The 14788-nt window shown below is 36.5% G+C and overlaps 1 protein-coding gene across 2 annotated transcripts in view; it reads left to right on the forward strand.

Annotated features, from left to right (window-relative positions):
- Positions 1-14788, forward strand: part of ADPRHL1 (ADP-ribosylhydrolase like 1) — a 155344-nt gene that overhangs the window by 22932 nt on the left and 117624 nt on the right. For both annotated transcript variants that reach the window (XM_053707760.1, XM_053707761.1), the window contains exon 2: positions 14122-14286. In XM_053707760.1, coding sequence (XP_053563735.1) covers positions 14122-14286 — 165 coding nt within the window. The remainder of the gene's footprint in view (positions 1-14121; positions 14287-14788) is intronic.

A 14788-nucleotide genomic window follows, 5' to 3' on the forward strand; every position in this document is an offset into this window, starting at 1 on the left:
GGTAGTTATTAAATAGTTATTAACTATTTAATAACTATTCTACCTAGTTAAAATAAATACAAACTTGCCTGTAAAATAAAAATAAACCCTAAGCTAGCTACAATGTAACTATTAGTTATATTGTAGCTAGCTTAGGGTTTATTTTACAGGTAAGTATTTAGTTTTAAATAGGAATAATTTAGTTAATGATAGTAATATTTATTTAGATTTATTGTAATTATATTTAAGTTAGGGGGTGTTAGGGTTAGGGTTAGACTTAGGTTTAGGGGTTAATAACTTTAATATAGTGACGGCTACGTTGGGGGCGGCAGATTAGGGGTTAATAAATCTAGGTAGGTTGCGGCGACATTGGGGGCGGCAGATTAGGGGTTAATAAATATAATGTAGGTGTCAGCGATGTTGGGGGCGGCAGTTTAGGGGTTCATAAGTATAATGTAGGTGTCGGCGGTGTCCGGAGCGGTAGATTAGGGGTTAATAATATAATGCAGGTGTCTGCGATGTTGGGGGCGGCAGATTAGGGGTTAATAAGTGTAAGATTAGAGGTGTTTAGACTCGGGGTTCATGTTAGGGTGTTAGGTGTAGACATAAATTTTATTTCCCCATAGAAATCAATGGGGCTGCGTTACTGAGTTTTACGCTACTTTTTGCAGGTGCTAGACTTTTTTTCAGCCGGCTCTCCCCGTTGATTCCTATGGGGAAATTCTGCACGAGCACATACGAACAGCTCACCGCTGACTTAAGCAGCGCTGGTATTGGAGTGCAATAATGAGCAAATTTTTGCTCAACACTAATTCTTGTCTTTTAACGATGGGTTTCTGAAAACTCGTAATACCAGCGCTTTTGGTAAGTGAGCGGTGAGGGAAAACTGCTCGTTAGCACCGCACAGCCTCAAATGCAAAACTCGTAATCTGGGCCTTTGTTATCTTAGGGCACATTGTTAAAATATTACAAATAAAATATTAAAAAATAATAATAATTATTAAAAATTAACCCCAGACAGGTCTGGGTGCAAGAACCATAGGGAAAATTACAAAACAAATGAATACAACACACAGAGAAAGTCCAGCACTCACTTACAAGCTCTCAGCTAAGATTAAAAGCAAAAATGGAAGGGTTAGTTACCACATCTGGCTAAATGGTTCAAGCCCAGGTACCATGCCAAGGTCCCTTCCAAAACCTGGGACCCTTAAACAGTCACACAATGCAAGCTCTCAATCCAACAAACTGGGAACAAGTGATGGGTGCACAGGCTTATGTAAACACCCTAGACATATACAAAACACGGAGGGGGACTGCACTCTCAGACTGGACTGGGTACACATCCAATGACCCTGCAACATGCTCAGCCCATTGGTACTCACTCACTGGCACTCACAGGAAGCTGTGCTGTCCCCAGAGTCACAAACGGTTAACCCCAGACAGGTCTGGGTGCTAGAACCATAGGGAAAATTACAAAACAAATTAATACAACACACAGAGAAAGTCCAGCACTCACTTACAAGCTCTCAGCTGAGCTAACATTAAAAGCAAACATGGAAGGGTTAGTTGTATTGTTGTATTCATTTGTTTTGTAATTTTCCCTATGGTTCTTGCACCCAGACCTGTCTGGAGTTAACTGCCTGTCTAGGGTGATTACATAAACCTGTGAACCCTTTGCTTGTTCCAAGTTTGTTGGATTGAGAGTTTGCATTGTGTGGCTGTTTTAGGGTCCGAGGTTTTGGAAGGGACCTTGACGTGGTACCTGGGCTTGTCCTATTTTGCCAGATGTGGTAACTAACCCTTACATTTTTGCTTTTAATCTTAGCTGAGAGCTTGTAAGTGAGTGCTGGACTTTCTCTGTATGTTGTATTAATTTGTTTTGTAATTTTCCCTATGGTTCTTGCACCCAGACCTGTCTGGGGTTAACTGCCTGTGGCTCTGGGGACAGCACAGCTTCCTGTGAGTGCCAGTGAGCACCTAGGGCTGAGCATGTTGCAGGGTATTGGGATGTGTACCCAGTCCAGTCTGAGAGTGCAGTCCTCCTCCATGTTTTGTGTATATATATATATATATATATATATATATATATATATATATATATATATATATATATATATATATATATATATATATATATTAGTGAAGAAAAGAGATGCACTTGCCAGGATTTTCAAAGTTACCATTTAATGTAACCTTTCGGGGTGTTACCCCCTTCGTCAGACAATACAAAATAACAATTGATTGTTATTTTGTATTGTCTGACAAAGGGGATAACACCCCGAAACGTTACATTAAATGGTAACTCTGAAAATCCTGGCAAGTGCATCCCTTTTCTTCACTACTATCAATACTTTGGACGCACCCTGGGTGGATGAAATGTTAACCATGAGTGCTGGCCTGCCTGCTGTTTATATATATATATATATATATATATATATATATATATATATATATATATATATATATATATATATATATATATATATATATATATATATATATATATATATATATATATATATATATGAAATAAACAGGTCCTGCACTCTCCGCTGTGAAAGCACAAACTTCTTTAATTGAACAGTTAAAAAGCAAGGGTGGTCTATGCAAAATGAACTTGTCAAAGAATAAGTACAAGGTGTATGGGAGGCTGTCAGAAGGAGCAATTGCCCCGTTGCCACACCCTGGATCCACCTAGGTGCCTCTGCTCCTGCTCATTTTGAATTAATGCAGTGGGCGGGTCCCATCACTCTAATGTCTTATTGGAACTGAGGAGGAGTGTGGGGCATGGCACTAAGTGCACTCAAAAGCACAGCGAGACAAGGGAGAAAACACTGGGCCCCTGATGCATGTCACACCTGATGGCACACCTGGCAAACCTGCCTGGCAGCACCTCCCAAATCTGCTGCCCTAGGCACAGGTCTTGTTGACCTAGGCCATAATATGCCCCTGATATAAATATATATACAGGTATATATATATATATATATATATATATACTCACCAGCCACTTTATTAGGTACACCTGTTCAATTGCTTGGTAACACAAATTGCTAATCAGCCAATCACATGGCAGCAACTCAATGCATTTAGGCATCATGGTGAAGACGACTTGCTGATGTTCAAACCGAGCATCAGAATGTGGATGGGGACTTAAGTTACTTTCAACGTGGCATGGTTGTTGGTACCAAATGGGCTTGTCTAAGTATTTAAAAAACTGCTGATCTACTGGGATTTTGACACACAACCATCTCTAGGGTTTACAGAGAGAAAATATCCAGTGAGTTGGCAGTTGTGTGGATGACAATGCCTTGTTAATGTCAGAGATCAGCGGAGAAAGGGCAGACTGGTTCAAGATTATAAAGATAGGAAAAGGAATAGAGATCAGCGCCAAATATAGGAGCGCACAAGCTCACTAGAGGTGAAGAAAACTTAACAAAATCCTTCAAATTACTGAGATGTCAAGAGAACATAGGAGCGCCTCCCAGAGGGGCTAAAGTGCGCTAGTGGAAATGGGCTTAAAGTGTGTTAGGGAAAAAATGGACTTAGAATAAAAATAGACTTAGAGAAAAATGCTTGTAATAAAATATGTGATGTGATACAGCAGGCTAAGAACACAATTTAATACAATTAAATACAATTCATAAGGAAACAGATCATAAAAAAACTGATAAAATTGACTAGTACAGGCAGTATAAAAACAAACAGTGTGGACAAAAGATATGGTTTGAAAAAATAAACATACATGTATGCTGACAATAGATAAAAAAACACCATATGAGAGACCCAGGGTTCAGAAAAAACGGCCAAAAAATGGGTAAAAAATATATATATAATATATATATATATATATATATATATATATATATATATATATATATATATATATATATATATATATATATATATATATATATATATATATATATATATATATAAAAAATGTCCAAGGACTAATTATCCAGAGGATAATAAAAGTCTATATAAATGTCCAGAACAAATAAAATATATATAATGGACCTGTGCAATAATAATGTCCCAAAGAGATGATTAGGAAATTCAAAAGATATAATTAGGAAATCCAAAAGATATATAATTATAATATATATTTCCTAATCATCTCTTTGGGACATTATTATTACACAGGTCCATTATATATATTTTATATACCCATTTTTGGCTGTTTTTTCTGACATGTCTCTTATCATTTGAACCCTGGGTCTCTCATATGGTGTTTTTTACCCATTGTCAGCATACGTGTATGCTTAAACTCTGTTTGTTTATTTTTTCAAACCATATCTTTTGTCCACACTATTTGTTTTTATACTGCCTGTAGTAGTTAATTTTATGAATTGAATCTAATTGTATTAAATTGTGTACTTAGCTCTCTGTATCAAATTGTGTACTTAGCCTGCTGTATCACATCAAAAATTTTATCACAAGCATTTTTCTCTAAGTCTATTTTTATTCTAAGTCCATTTTTTCACTAACACACTTTAAGCTCATTTCCACTAGCACACTTTAGCCCCTCTGGGAGACGCTCCTATATTGTCTTGACATCTTGGTTCGAGATTATAGAAAGGCAACAGTAACTCAAATAACCACTTATTACAACCAAGGCATGCAGAATACCATCTCTGAACAAACAACATCTCGAGCCTTGAAGTAGATGGGCTACAGCAGTAGAAGACCACATCGGGTGCCACTCCTGTCAGCTAAGAACCGGAAACTGAGGCTACAATTCGCACAGGCTCACTAAAATTGGACAATAGAAGATTAGAAAAATTTTGCCTGGTCTGATGGGTCTCAATTTCAGCTGCGATATTCAGATAGTAGGGTCAGAATTTGTCATAAACAGCATGAAAGCATGGATCCATCCTGACTTGTATCAATGGTTTAGGCTGGTGGTGGTGGTTTAATGGTGTGGGGGATATTTTCTTGGCACACTTTGGGCCCCTTAGTACCAATTGAGCATCGTTTGAACACCATGGTTTACCAAAGTATTGTTGCTAACCATGTCCATCCCTTTAAGACTACAGTGTATCCATCTTTTTATGGCTACTTCCAGCAGGATACTGCACCATGTTACAAAACTCAAATCATCTCAAACTGGTTTCTTAAACATAACAACGATTTCACTGTACTCCAATAGACTCCACAGTCACCAGATCTCAATCCAATAGAGCACCTTTGGAAAGTGGTGGAACGGGAGATTTGCATCATGGATGTGCAGCTGACAAATCTGCAGCAACTGTGATGCTATCATGTCAATGTGGACCAAAATATCTGAGGAATGTTTCCAACACCTTGTTGAATCTATGCCATGAAAAATTAAGGCAGTTCTGAAGGCAAAAGGGGGTCCAACCCAGTAATAGCAGGTGTACCTAATAAAGTGACAGGTGAGTGTGTATATATATATATATATATATATATATATATATATATATATATATAAATATAAATACACACATATATACAGTATATATATATATATGTATATATATATATATATATATATATATATATATATATATATATATATATATATATATATATATATATATATATATTCTATGTATTAGAATTTTTTTGTAAGGGAAATAATAATTTACATGTGTGAGATTAATTTATTGTAATCCAAATCCATCTTGGTCACTGTTAAACAATATGAATGCCATTTGTATATAGGCATGATGAGTAATGATTATATTGATATTATTATTTCAGTATTTCCAGTTATTAATTTTAAAAGCACCATCTTCCGGTTTGGTGAGATATACATCTCAAATCAAGAATAACACTACAGATTTCTACTACAAGGAAGTGACTACAACTTCTAACAGTTCTCATCCTGTAAACCATGAAAACACTTCACTGCAATATTGTAGTCACAAAAATAGTGCAAATGGGATTGCGCCTTTGTGACAGGATTTCAAAAGGAACCTCACCTTTGTGACCGGAAATTCCATAACGAAGCTGCAAAAACTGGAAATGTGTTTTGACTGTGCAGTCACACAGGTACAATACCATTTGAAAGAACATTTTTATTTCAAATCCCAGTCACAAAGGTGTGATTGTGATTAAAATCACAGTCATAAAAGTGTGTTCTCATTTGAAAGATTGGCCACTAAGGGGGGTAGTTATCAACGTGTCTATTTTACCTGTCTTCACCGGCCCAATACGCCCGCCTAAGCTCGCCTCACATTGCCACCGCGGACCTGCAAAAATTCACCTAAGTTATCAAAAAAGCTGTCAAAAAGCTGCGCACCAAGTACGGGGCGATGAGCAGCGGACTGTGTGAGTTATCACTCATCCGATCTCGCTGCTCTTCGGCTTTTTTTACAACTTTCTTGTTAGCCTGTCACTAAGCACCCACACTAAACTACACTGTTCTACCCCCTATACCGACGCCCCCGGAGCCCCCCCGCAACTAAAAAAAGTTACTAACCCCTAAACCGCCACTCCTAGACCCCGCCGCAACTCTTATAAATGTATTAACCCCTAAACCGCCGCTCCTGGACACCACTGCCGCCTACATTATACCTAGTAACCCCTAACCTGCCCCCCCAATACCGTCGCCCTCTATAATAAAGTTATTAACCCCTATCCTGCTGATCCCACACCTCGCTGCAACTAAATAAATAGTTTAACCCCTAAACCGCCGCTCCCTGACCCCGCCGTAACCTATATTAAATTTATTAACCCCTATCCTGCCCCCCCTACATCGTCGCCACCTATAATACATTTATTAACCCCTATCCTGCCCCCTACTACACCGCCGCCACTGTAATAAAATTATTAACCCCTAAACCTAAGTCTAACACTAACCCTAACACCCCCCTAACTTAAATATTAATTAAATAAATCTAAATAATATTTCTATTATGAACTAAATTAATCCTATTTAAAACTAAATACTTATCTTTAAAATAAACCCTAATATAGCTACAATATAAATAATAATTATATTGTAGCTATCTTAGGATTTATTTTTATTTTACAGGCAAATTTCAATTTATTTTAACTAGGTACAATAGCTATTAAATAGTTATTAACTATTTAATAGCTTACCTAGCTAAAATAAAGAGAAATTAACCTGTAAAATAAAAACTAACCTAAGTTACAATTACACCTAACACTACACTATACTTAAATAAATTATTCCTATTTAAAACTAAATACTTACCTATAAAATAAACCCTAAAATAGCTACAATGTAATTAATAATTACATTGTAGCTATCTTAGGATTTATATTTATTTTACAGGTAACTTTGTATTTATTTTAGCTAGTTAGAATAGTTATTAAATAGTTATTAACTATTTAATAACTACCTAGCTAAAAGAAATACAAAATTACCTGTAAAATAAATCCTAACCTAAGTTACAATTAAACCTAACACTACACTATCATTAAATAAATTAAATAAATTAACTACAAATAACTACAATTAAATACAATTACATAAACTAACTAAAGTACAAAAAAAAGCTAAGTTACAAAAAATAAAAAAATAGGTTACAAACATTTAAAAAATATCACAACAATTTTAAGCTACTTACACCTAATCTAAGCCCCCTAATAAAATAACAAACCCCCCAAAATAAAAAAAATGCCCTACCCTATTCTAAATTAAAAAAGTTCAAAGCTCTTTTACCTTACCAGCCCTTAAAAGGGCCATTTGTGGGGCATGCCCCAAAGAATTCAGCTCTTTTGCCTGTAAAAGAAAAATACAACCCCCCCAACATTAAAACCCACCACCCACATACCCCTAATCTAACCCAAACCCCCCTTAAAATAACCTAACACTAATCCCCTGAAGATCATCCTACCTTGAGTCATCTTCACTCAGCCGAGCAGTAATGGAACGAAGAGGAGACCCGGAGCGGCAGAAGTTATCCTCCAAGCGGCGCTGAAGAAATCTTCCATCCGATGAAGTGATCCTCCAAGCGGCGCTGAAGAAGTCTTCCATCCGGGCGATGTCATCTTCCAAGAGGCGCTGAAGAAGTCTTCTATCCGGGCGATGTCATCTTCCAAGCGGGGTCTTCAATCTTCATCCCGCCGACGCGGAACATCCTTCTTTCCCTACGGACTACCGACGAATGAAGGCTCCTTTAAGGGACGTATTCCAAGATGGCGTCCCTTCAATTCCGATTGGCTGATAGGATTCTATCAGCCAATCGGAATTAAGGTAGGAAAAATCTGATTGGCTGATTGAATCAGCCAATCAGATTCAAGTTCAATCCGATTGGCTGATCCAATCAGCCAATCAGATTGAGCTTGCATTCTATTGGCTGTTCCTACCTTAATTCTGATTGGCTGATAGAATCCTATCAGCCAATCGGAATTGAAGGGACGCCATCTTGGATGACGTCCCTTAGGTGTAAGTAGCTTAAAATTGTTGTAATATTTTTTAAAGGTTTGTAACCTATTTTTTTTTATTTTTTGTAACAGCTTTTTTTTTTGGACTTTAGTTAGTTTATGTAATTGTATTTAATTGTAGTTATTTGTAGTTAATTTATTTAATTTATTTAATGATAGTGTAGTGTTAGGTTTAATTGTAACTTAGGTTAGGATTTATTTTACAGGTAATTTTGTATTTCCTTTAGCTAGGTAGTTATTAAATAGTTAATAACTATTTAATAACTATTCTAACTAGCTAAAATAAATACAAAGTTACCTGTAAAATAAATATAATTCCTAAAATAGCTACAATGTAATTATTAATTACATTGTAGCTATCTTAGGGTTTATTTTACAGGTAAGTATTTAGTTTTAAATAGGAATAATTTATTAAAGTATAGTGTAGTGTTAGGTGTAATTGTAACTTAGGTTAGTTTTTATTTTACAGGTAAATTTCTCTTTATTTTAGCTAGGTAAGCTATTAAATAGTTAATAACTATTTAATAGCTATTGTACGTAGTTAAAATAAATTGATATTTGCCTGTAAAATAAAAATAAATCCTAAGATAGCTACAATATAATTATTATTTATATTGTAGCTATATTAGGGTTTATTTTAAAGGTAAGTATTTAGTTTTAAATAGGATTAATTTAGTTCATAATAGAAATATTATTTAGATTTATTTAATTAATATTTAAGTTAGGGGGGTGTTAGGGTTAGTGTTAGACTTAGGTTTAGGGGTTAATAAATTTATTACAGTGGTGGCGGTGTAGTGGGGGGCAGGATAGGGGTTAATAAATGTATTATAGGTGGCGACGGTGTAGGGGGGGCAGATTAGGGGTTAATAAATTTAATATAGGTTGCGACAGGGTCCAGGAGCGGCGGTTTAGGGGTTAATACATATATTATAGTTGCGGTGGGCTCCGGGAGCGGCGGTTTAGGGGTTAATATGTATAGAGTAGCTTGCGGTGGGCTCCGGGAGCGGCGGTTTAGGGGGTAATAACTTTATTTCGTTGCGGCGGTGTAGGGGGGACAGATTAGTGGTGTTTAGACTCGGGGTACATGTTAGGGTGTTAGGTGCAGACATCTCCCATAGGAATCAATGGGATGTCTGGCAGCAGCGAACTTGTACTTTCGCTATGGTCAGACTCCCATTGATTCCTATGGGATCCGCTGCCTCCAGGGTGGCGGTTTGAAAACCAGGTACGCTGGGCCGGAAAAGTGCCGAGCGTAAATGCTAGTTTTTTGATAACTAGCAAAAGTAGTCAGATTGTGCCGCACCTGTGTGCGGCACATCTGGAGTGACGTAAGAATCGATCTGTGTCGGACTGAGTCCGGCGGATCGAAGTTTACATCACAAAATTCTACTTTTGCCGGTCTCTAGCCTTTGATAACTAAGGCGAATCAGCCTCGCCACAAATACGCTGCGGAATTCCAGCGTATTTGAGGTTGACGGCTTGATAACTAGGCCCCAAAGGCTCAGAAGCCTGTTTTTAAGACATCTGTACTGAAAGTGGCAATGCAAGTGTGAATTAGAAGCAAACATTTACAGTAAGAGATTTCCCCTTAGCTGTACAGGATATAACATACTCAATACATATAGATATGTATAGTGTGCCCTGTTCACTGCAGATGGACTATACAATAGCAATGACTAGAGTTTTAAAGAATCTACACTACATATGCAAATACACCTCTGAAAGGTGACCATCTCAGAGAGTCTTGCACATGTGCAACATAATAGAATTATTCCAAATTGTCTTGTTAAAAAGGCCACATACAGTCATTAAGTTTTTTTTTTGCAGTACTCAAGCCTCTGACTAAGTGTTAGTCTATATTTGCCATCATTCAAAAGGGCACAGGTTGAAGAAAGAAAATCTGCTAATCAATTGTGGGCTGTGCTGCAAAATAAAAATAACTGCTGACTGTGTTGAACCAATATATTTCATTTTAATATATTTTCCTCACCAGCATGCACGTTTTCAAAAATCCCACACAAGATGATGTTGTAGATGATGTTGGAGGTATCATATATGCTATATTTTTTTCCATAGATGTGAAAAGTATGGAACCCCACTCTGGTGAGAGAATATTCTACAGTTTGGATTCAGATTAGTATTTCATTGATATTTAAAAGTACATAGAAGTTAGAATGAAACTACTATGATGGCACAATTTTAAAATAACTTTTTTTTTATTCTGTTATTATATTTACATCTTTTTCCTGGTTCTCATTGCTCCTTTTCTTAACCCTTTGAGTGCTAAGCTGAATTTAATATTTTTCAGCTTTTTACTATTTTCAAAAAACATTTTGTTTTACTTTTTTATTTTTCCCCCAGATCCCCAAGACTTATACCATTGGAAAGGTCTTGGGGGTCTATAGCTGCTTAGATCCCTGAGATACAGGTTTCTAAGCAGCATGCCCCCTTTCCCTATACTTTGTATTGACAATTTTAAATAAAGTTGCACGGTGACGTCATCACGTCATTGCGCGTGACGTCACCGCACGTACTGGCGATGCCTGTCACTATGCAGGCCCGATCGCCAGGGTAGGAGCAGATGGGGGCCTCCAGATTGCAAAAAAGGTCGTTGAGTGCTAATGACGGCTCTGGGACACTGAACCCAAATTTTTTTCTTTCGTGATTCAGATAGAGCATGCAATTTTAAGCAACTTTTTAATTTACACCTATTATCAATTTTTCTTCGTTCTCTTGCTTTCTTTATTTGAAAAAGAAGGCATCTAAGCTATTTTTTTTGGTTCAGTACCATGGAAAGCACTTGTTTATTGGTGGGTGAATTTATTCACCAATCAGCAAGAACAACCCAGTTTGTTCACCAAAAATGGGCCGGCATCTAGACTTACATTCTTGCATTTCAAATAAAGATACCAAGAGAATGAAGACAATTTGATAATAAGAGTCAATTAGAAAGTTGCTTAAAATTGTATGCTTTATCTGAATCACAAAAGAAAAAATTTGGGTTCAGTGTCCCTTTAAGTGCATACTGAGGTAGGCTCCAGATGCACATGTCTTGAGCACTGTATGAGTAGCATTGATACATACTTTGTAACAATGCCTCACTACTGCTTAATTATATATCTACCTCAGACTGACATCATGATGAAAGATGAAATTTCAAGGCCATCATTTGATAATAGAGGGTAATTTTTTTTTAATTGTACCCTGTTATATCTGAACCATGGATATTTTATTTTCACTCACATGCCCCTTTAAAAAACATTTTATAAGGAATAAAGAAACAAGATTTTGTGCAGTTTCAATTCTATCTTTAAACAAATAGAAAAGCTCTTTACAGTTGTAAATGTCTGTAATGGGCATTGTAGAAACAGCTGATCAATTTTCTTTTTTCTTTTAGAGCAACTAATATCAACAGAGTAAATAAATACAGTATATAAAATAGGTGCCACACTGAAACACATTGCCTGTGACTACCTATTTCTTATACTCTTTGCCTATAAATATCCGATTTGTAGAAACCAGACTGTCCTTTGTTTCATATGTTAATCCCCTGCCAAGTGTGGTCTAAATGAAGTATGACTGTTCATGTAGAGGGAATGCCAGCAATTTAAAACTAAGCTGCACAAAGACTCAGAGATAAGAATTGACTTGCTGACCTATAGTGTAAATAAATGAAATACAGTGCACTACTCAGTCACCTTTTCTGAAAAAAAATTCAATGATGCACAATCTGAATGTGAAATGATTGCACAGTTCATATTGATAACATTTCTTATTGATGGAGACTCATGTAATAATCTTGTGACATTCTAGTAAATGCTAATAAATAATTGTCTAAGGCAGTGATTCACAAACTTTTCCCAGCCACCACTTCCTTGGTTCCATAAACTCACCATTAGCGCCCCCTAACTTAACTAGTAGAAATATTAATCAAAATGGCAGTTCACAACTCCTAATGAAGATAATGCAATGCAATTTAAAGAATAACAATTAATACTTTATTTTAGATTTCAAGTTCAACTTTTAAGATTAATTTTGCAATATGTTTTGGGGACCCACAAGATATGATAATGTTCTGTGCACAGGGAGACAGGAGAGCAGAAGGGGTCCCAGGTACAATAGTAGGCTAAGTTGCAATTACAAACCAAACAACAGCAGTAAAGCAATAAGGCAGAAAGGAATATGAGGTTGCTGTTGACCTCTTCTTGTTTTCCAAATGCATGTTTAGTTTGCTAAAGGTGTGTTTATGTATGAATAGGTCTGTGTGTAAATTAGAGGTAACATTGCATACAGAGTACACAAAGTAGGTGGTTACTCATCACCACACACATAGGGGCCGATTTATCATTGTCTCTCCGACATGATACTCGGTCGGCATTTAACATTGCACAAGCAGTTCTGGTGAACTGCTTGTGCAATGCTGCCCCCGCTAGCAGGGGGTGTCAATCAACCCAATTGTATAGGATTGGGCGGATTGCAGACCACAGCCTCAGAGGCAGTGGACCAGTTATGGAACTGCTGTTTGGCTCACGCAGAAACACGGGCATCAGAGGCCATTCAACCCTTGATAAATCGGGCCCTATGTATGAGCCTACATAGAAAATACATGGCATTAGAGAGTGAGTCTAACCATTAATGATTAGCAAAGTCCACAAATGTTTTATCTAATAATTCCCCTACTTGTGTAGTATATTGATGTATGGAAAAAAAAAATTGTATACCGTCTAACAAGAGTTTTGTTTTGGACTATGTTATAAAAATGGGAGTGGTGAGCAATGTTGAATGTGGTCCCAAGTGAAAAAAGTTTAAGACACTCTGATGTAGTGCACATCACACTGGTTTTTCTGGTGATAGCACACAGAAGATTGAAGAACTATTGATAGATGACTGAATGGAAAGATACTCAGACAAGCGCAACAGATCTTTGCTGTGTTCCCTGCTACTACCCGGTAATTCCAAACTATGCAGTTAAACGACCATTATAGTGCAGAAATTAATTGTTCTAATTTGTTACAGCATGTAAGTTTATCATTAGTGACCTTGAAAATCTATTTGTTTAACTCCTGCTGGTTAAACCCCTGCAAATTATAATGTAGTACATGGCTGTGCTAATTTACACTTCTGGTAAAAGAACGCAAGCCTTCCATACAAGTGGCAGCTATCTTTCCCACTTAGAAAGAGTGGAAGTTGCTAATATACCCAAAATATTATAAAATATAAAGTCTTGGAAGCAAAGGTCAGTATAACTTAAAACACATAATGCCCCATGTACTAAAAGGCTAACTTCAGAACCTTTCCGCCTGCCTTTGTGGTGAATGTGCAGTAGACACTGTACATTCGCTGCCTGCATGTACCATTGCACAAGGACTTCCTCGTACAATGCCCCATAAGAGCAGAGCCTGTCAATCACCCCAAAAACCTGTTTGGGGGTTTATCTCCAGCACCTCTGGCATTGCACATGAACGAGGCACGTCATGATGTGGGGTTTTATAATATCCAATCTAATGGCAAGTTACTAAGAAGAAATGATTTATAAAAAACATTGGTCATCATGCACTTAATGCCCAGTGCCACTATGCAACCTGGTGAACATTTTAAATGAATATACTGTTGTATAACTTTGTATCTGCTTTTTTTAATTAACCTTTTTATGTCCTGTACGTATGAGTGCACTATGTATCACTTCTATCTATGCAAGCCAAAGGTTATGGCATTTGTTGCGTTCATATCCTGATCTTTAATGTATGTACATTATAACAGATTATTGGTGCTTAGAAGATCTTTACCGAGAGATGGTGAAGCAGTATGTTGACGCAGTAGACAAGTTGCAAGGACGACAGATTGACCCAGCAACCATTGAAGGCTGTTCACAGTTAAAGCCAGATAATTATCTACTTGCTTGGCATACTCCATTCAATGAAAAAGGTACCTATGCTTTTCTATAAATAAAGAATACAGGATTAAATATGTGGTTATATTCAATATGTTTTCTAGATCCTTGGGAGTTCAATGCCCATAAAGCCTAAATTAAATTTATGTTGTAAATTCTTTCTAAACTATGTTATTTTTGGCAACTTTCAAAAATGAATCTTTATCTATTGAAAGGCTGAAAAAAATGCTATTTATTAAACAAAATATCTTTGTTTATTTTAAGAAAGAAATGAATTCATGTGTGATTTGATTTACTTAATATGACTTTAAATTGTGCAGTCAAATGTCAAATGCCATTTAAATTATGCAGTGGTCAATTTAAGTTGTATACATAAAGTCATTTGTATGTAACAGTAGTTTGCTTATGGTACTGATGTTGCAGTCAAATAATATATAAGACAAGAAAAGTAGTTTCTTTCATGTAATTAGCAAGAGTCCATGAGCTAGTGACGTATGGGATATACATTCCTACCAGGAGGGGCAAAGTTTCCCAAAC

This window comes from Bombina bombina, chromosome 3 (genome assembly GCF_027579735.1).
Source record: "Bombina bombina isolate aBomBom1 chromosome 3, aBomBom1.pri, whole genome shotgun sequence".
Taxonomy (NCBI): domain Eukaryota; kingdom Metazoa; phylum Chordata; class Amphibia; order Anura; family Bombinatoridae; genus Bombina; species Bombina bombina.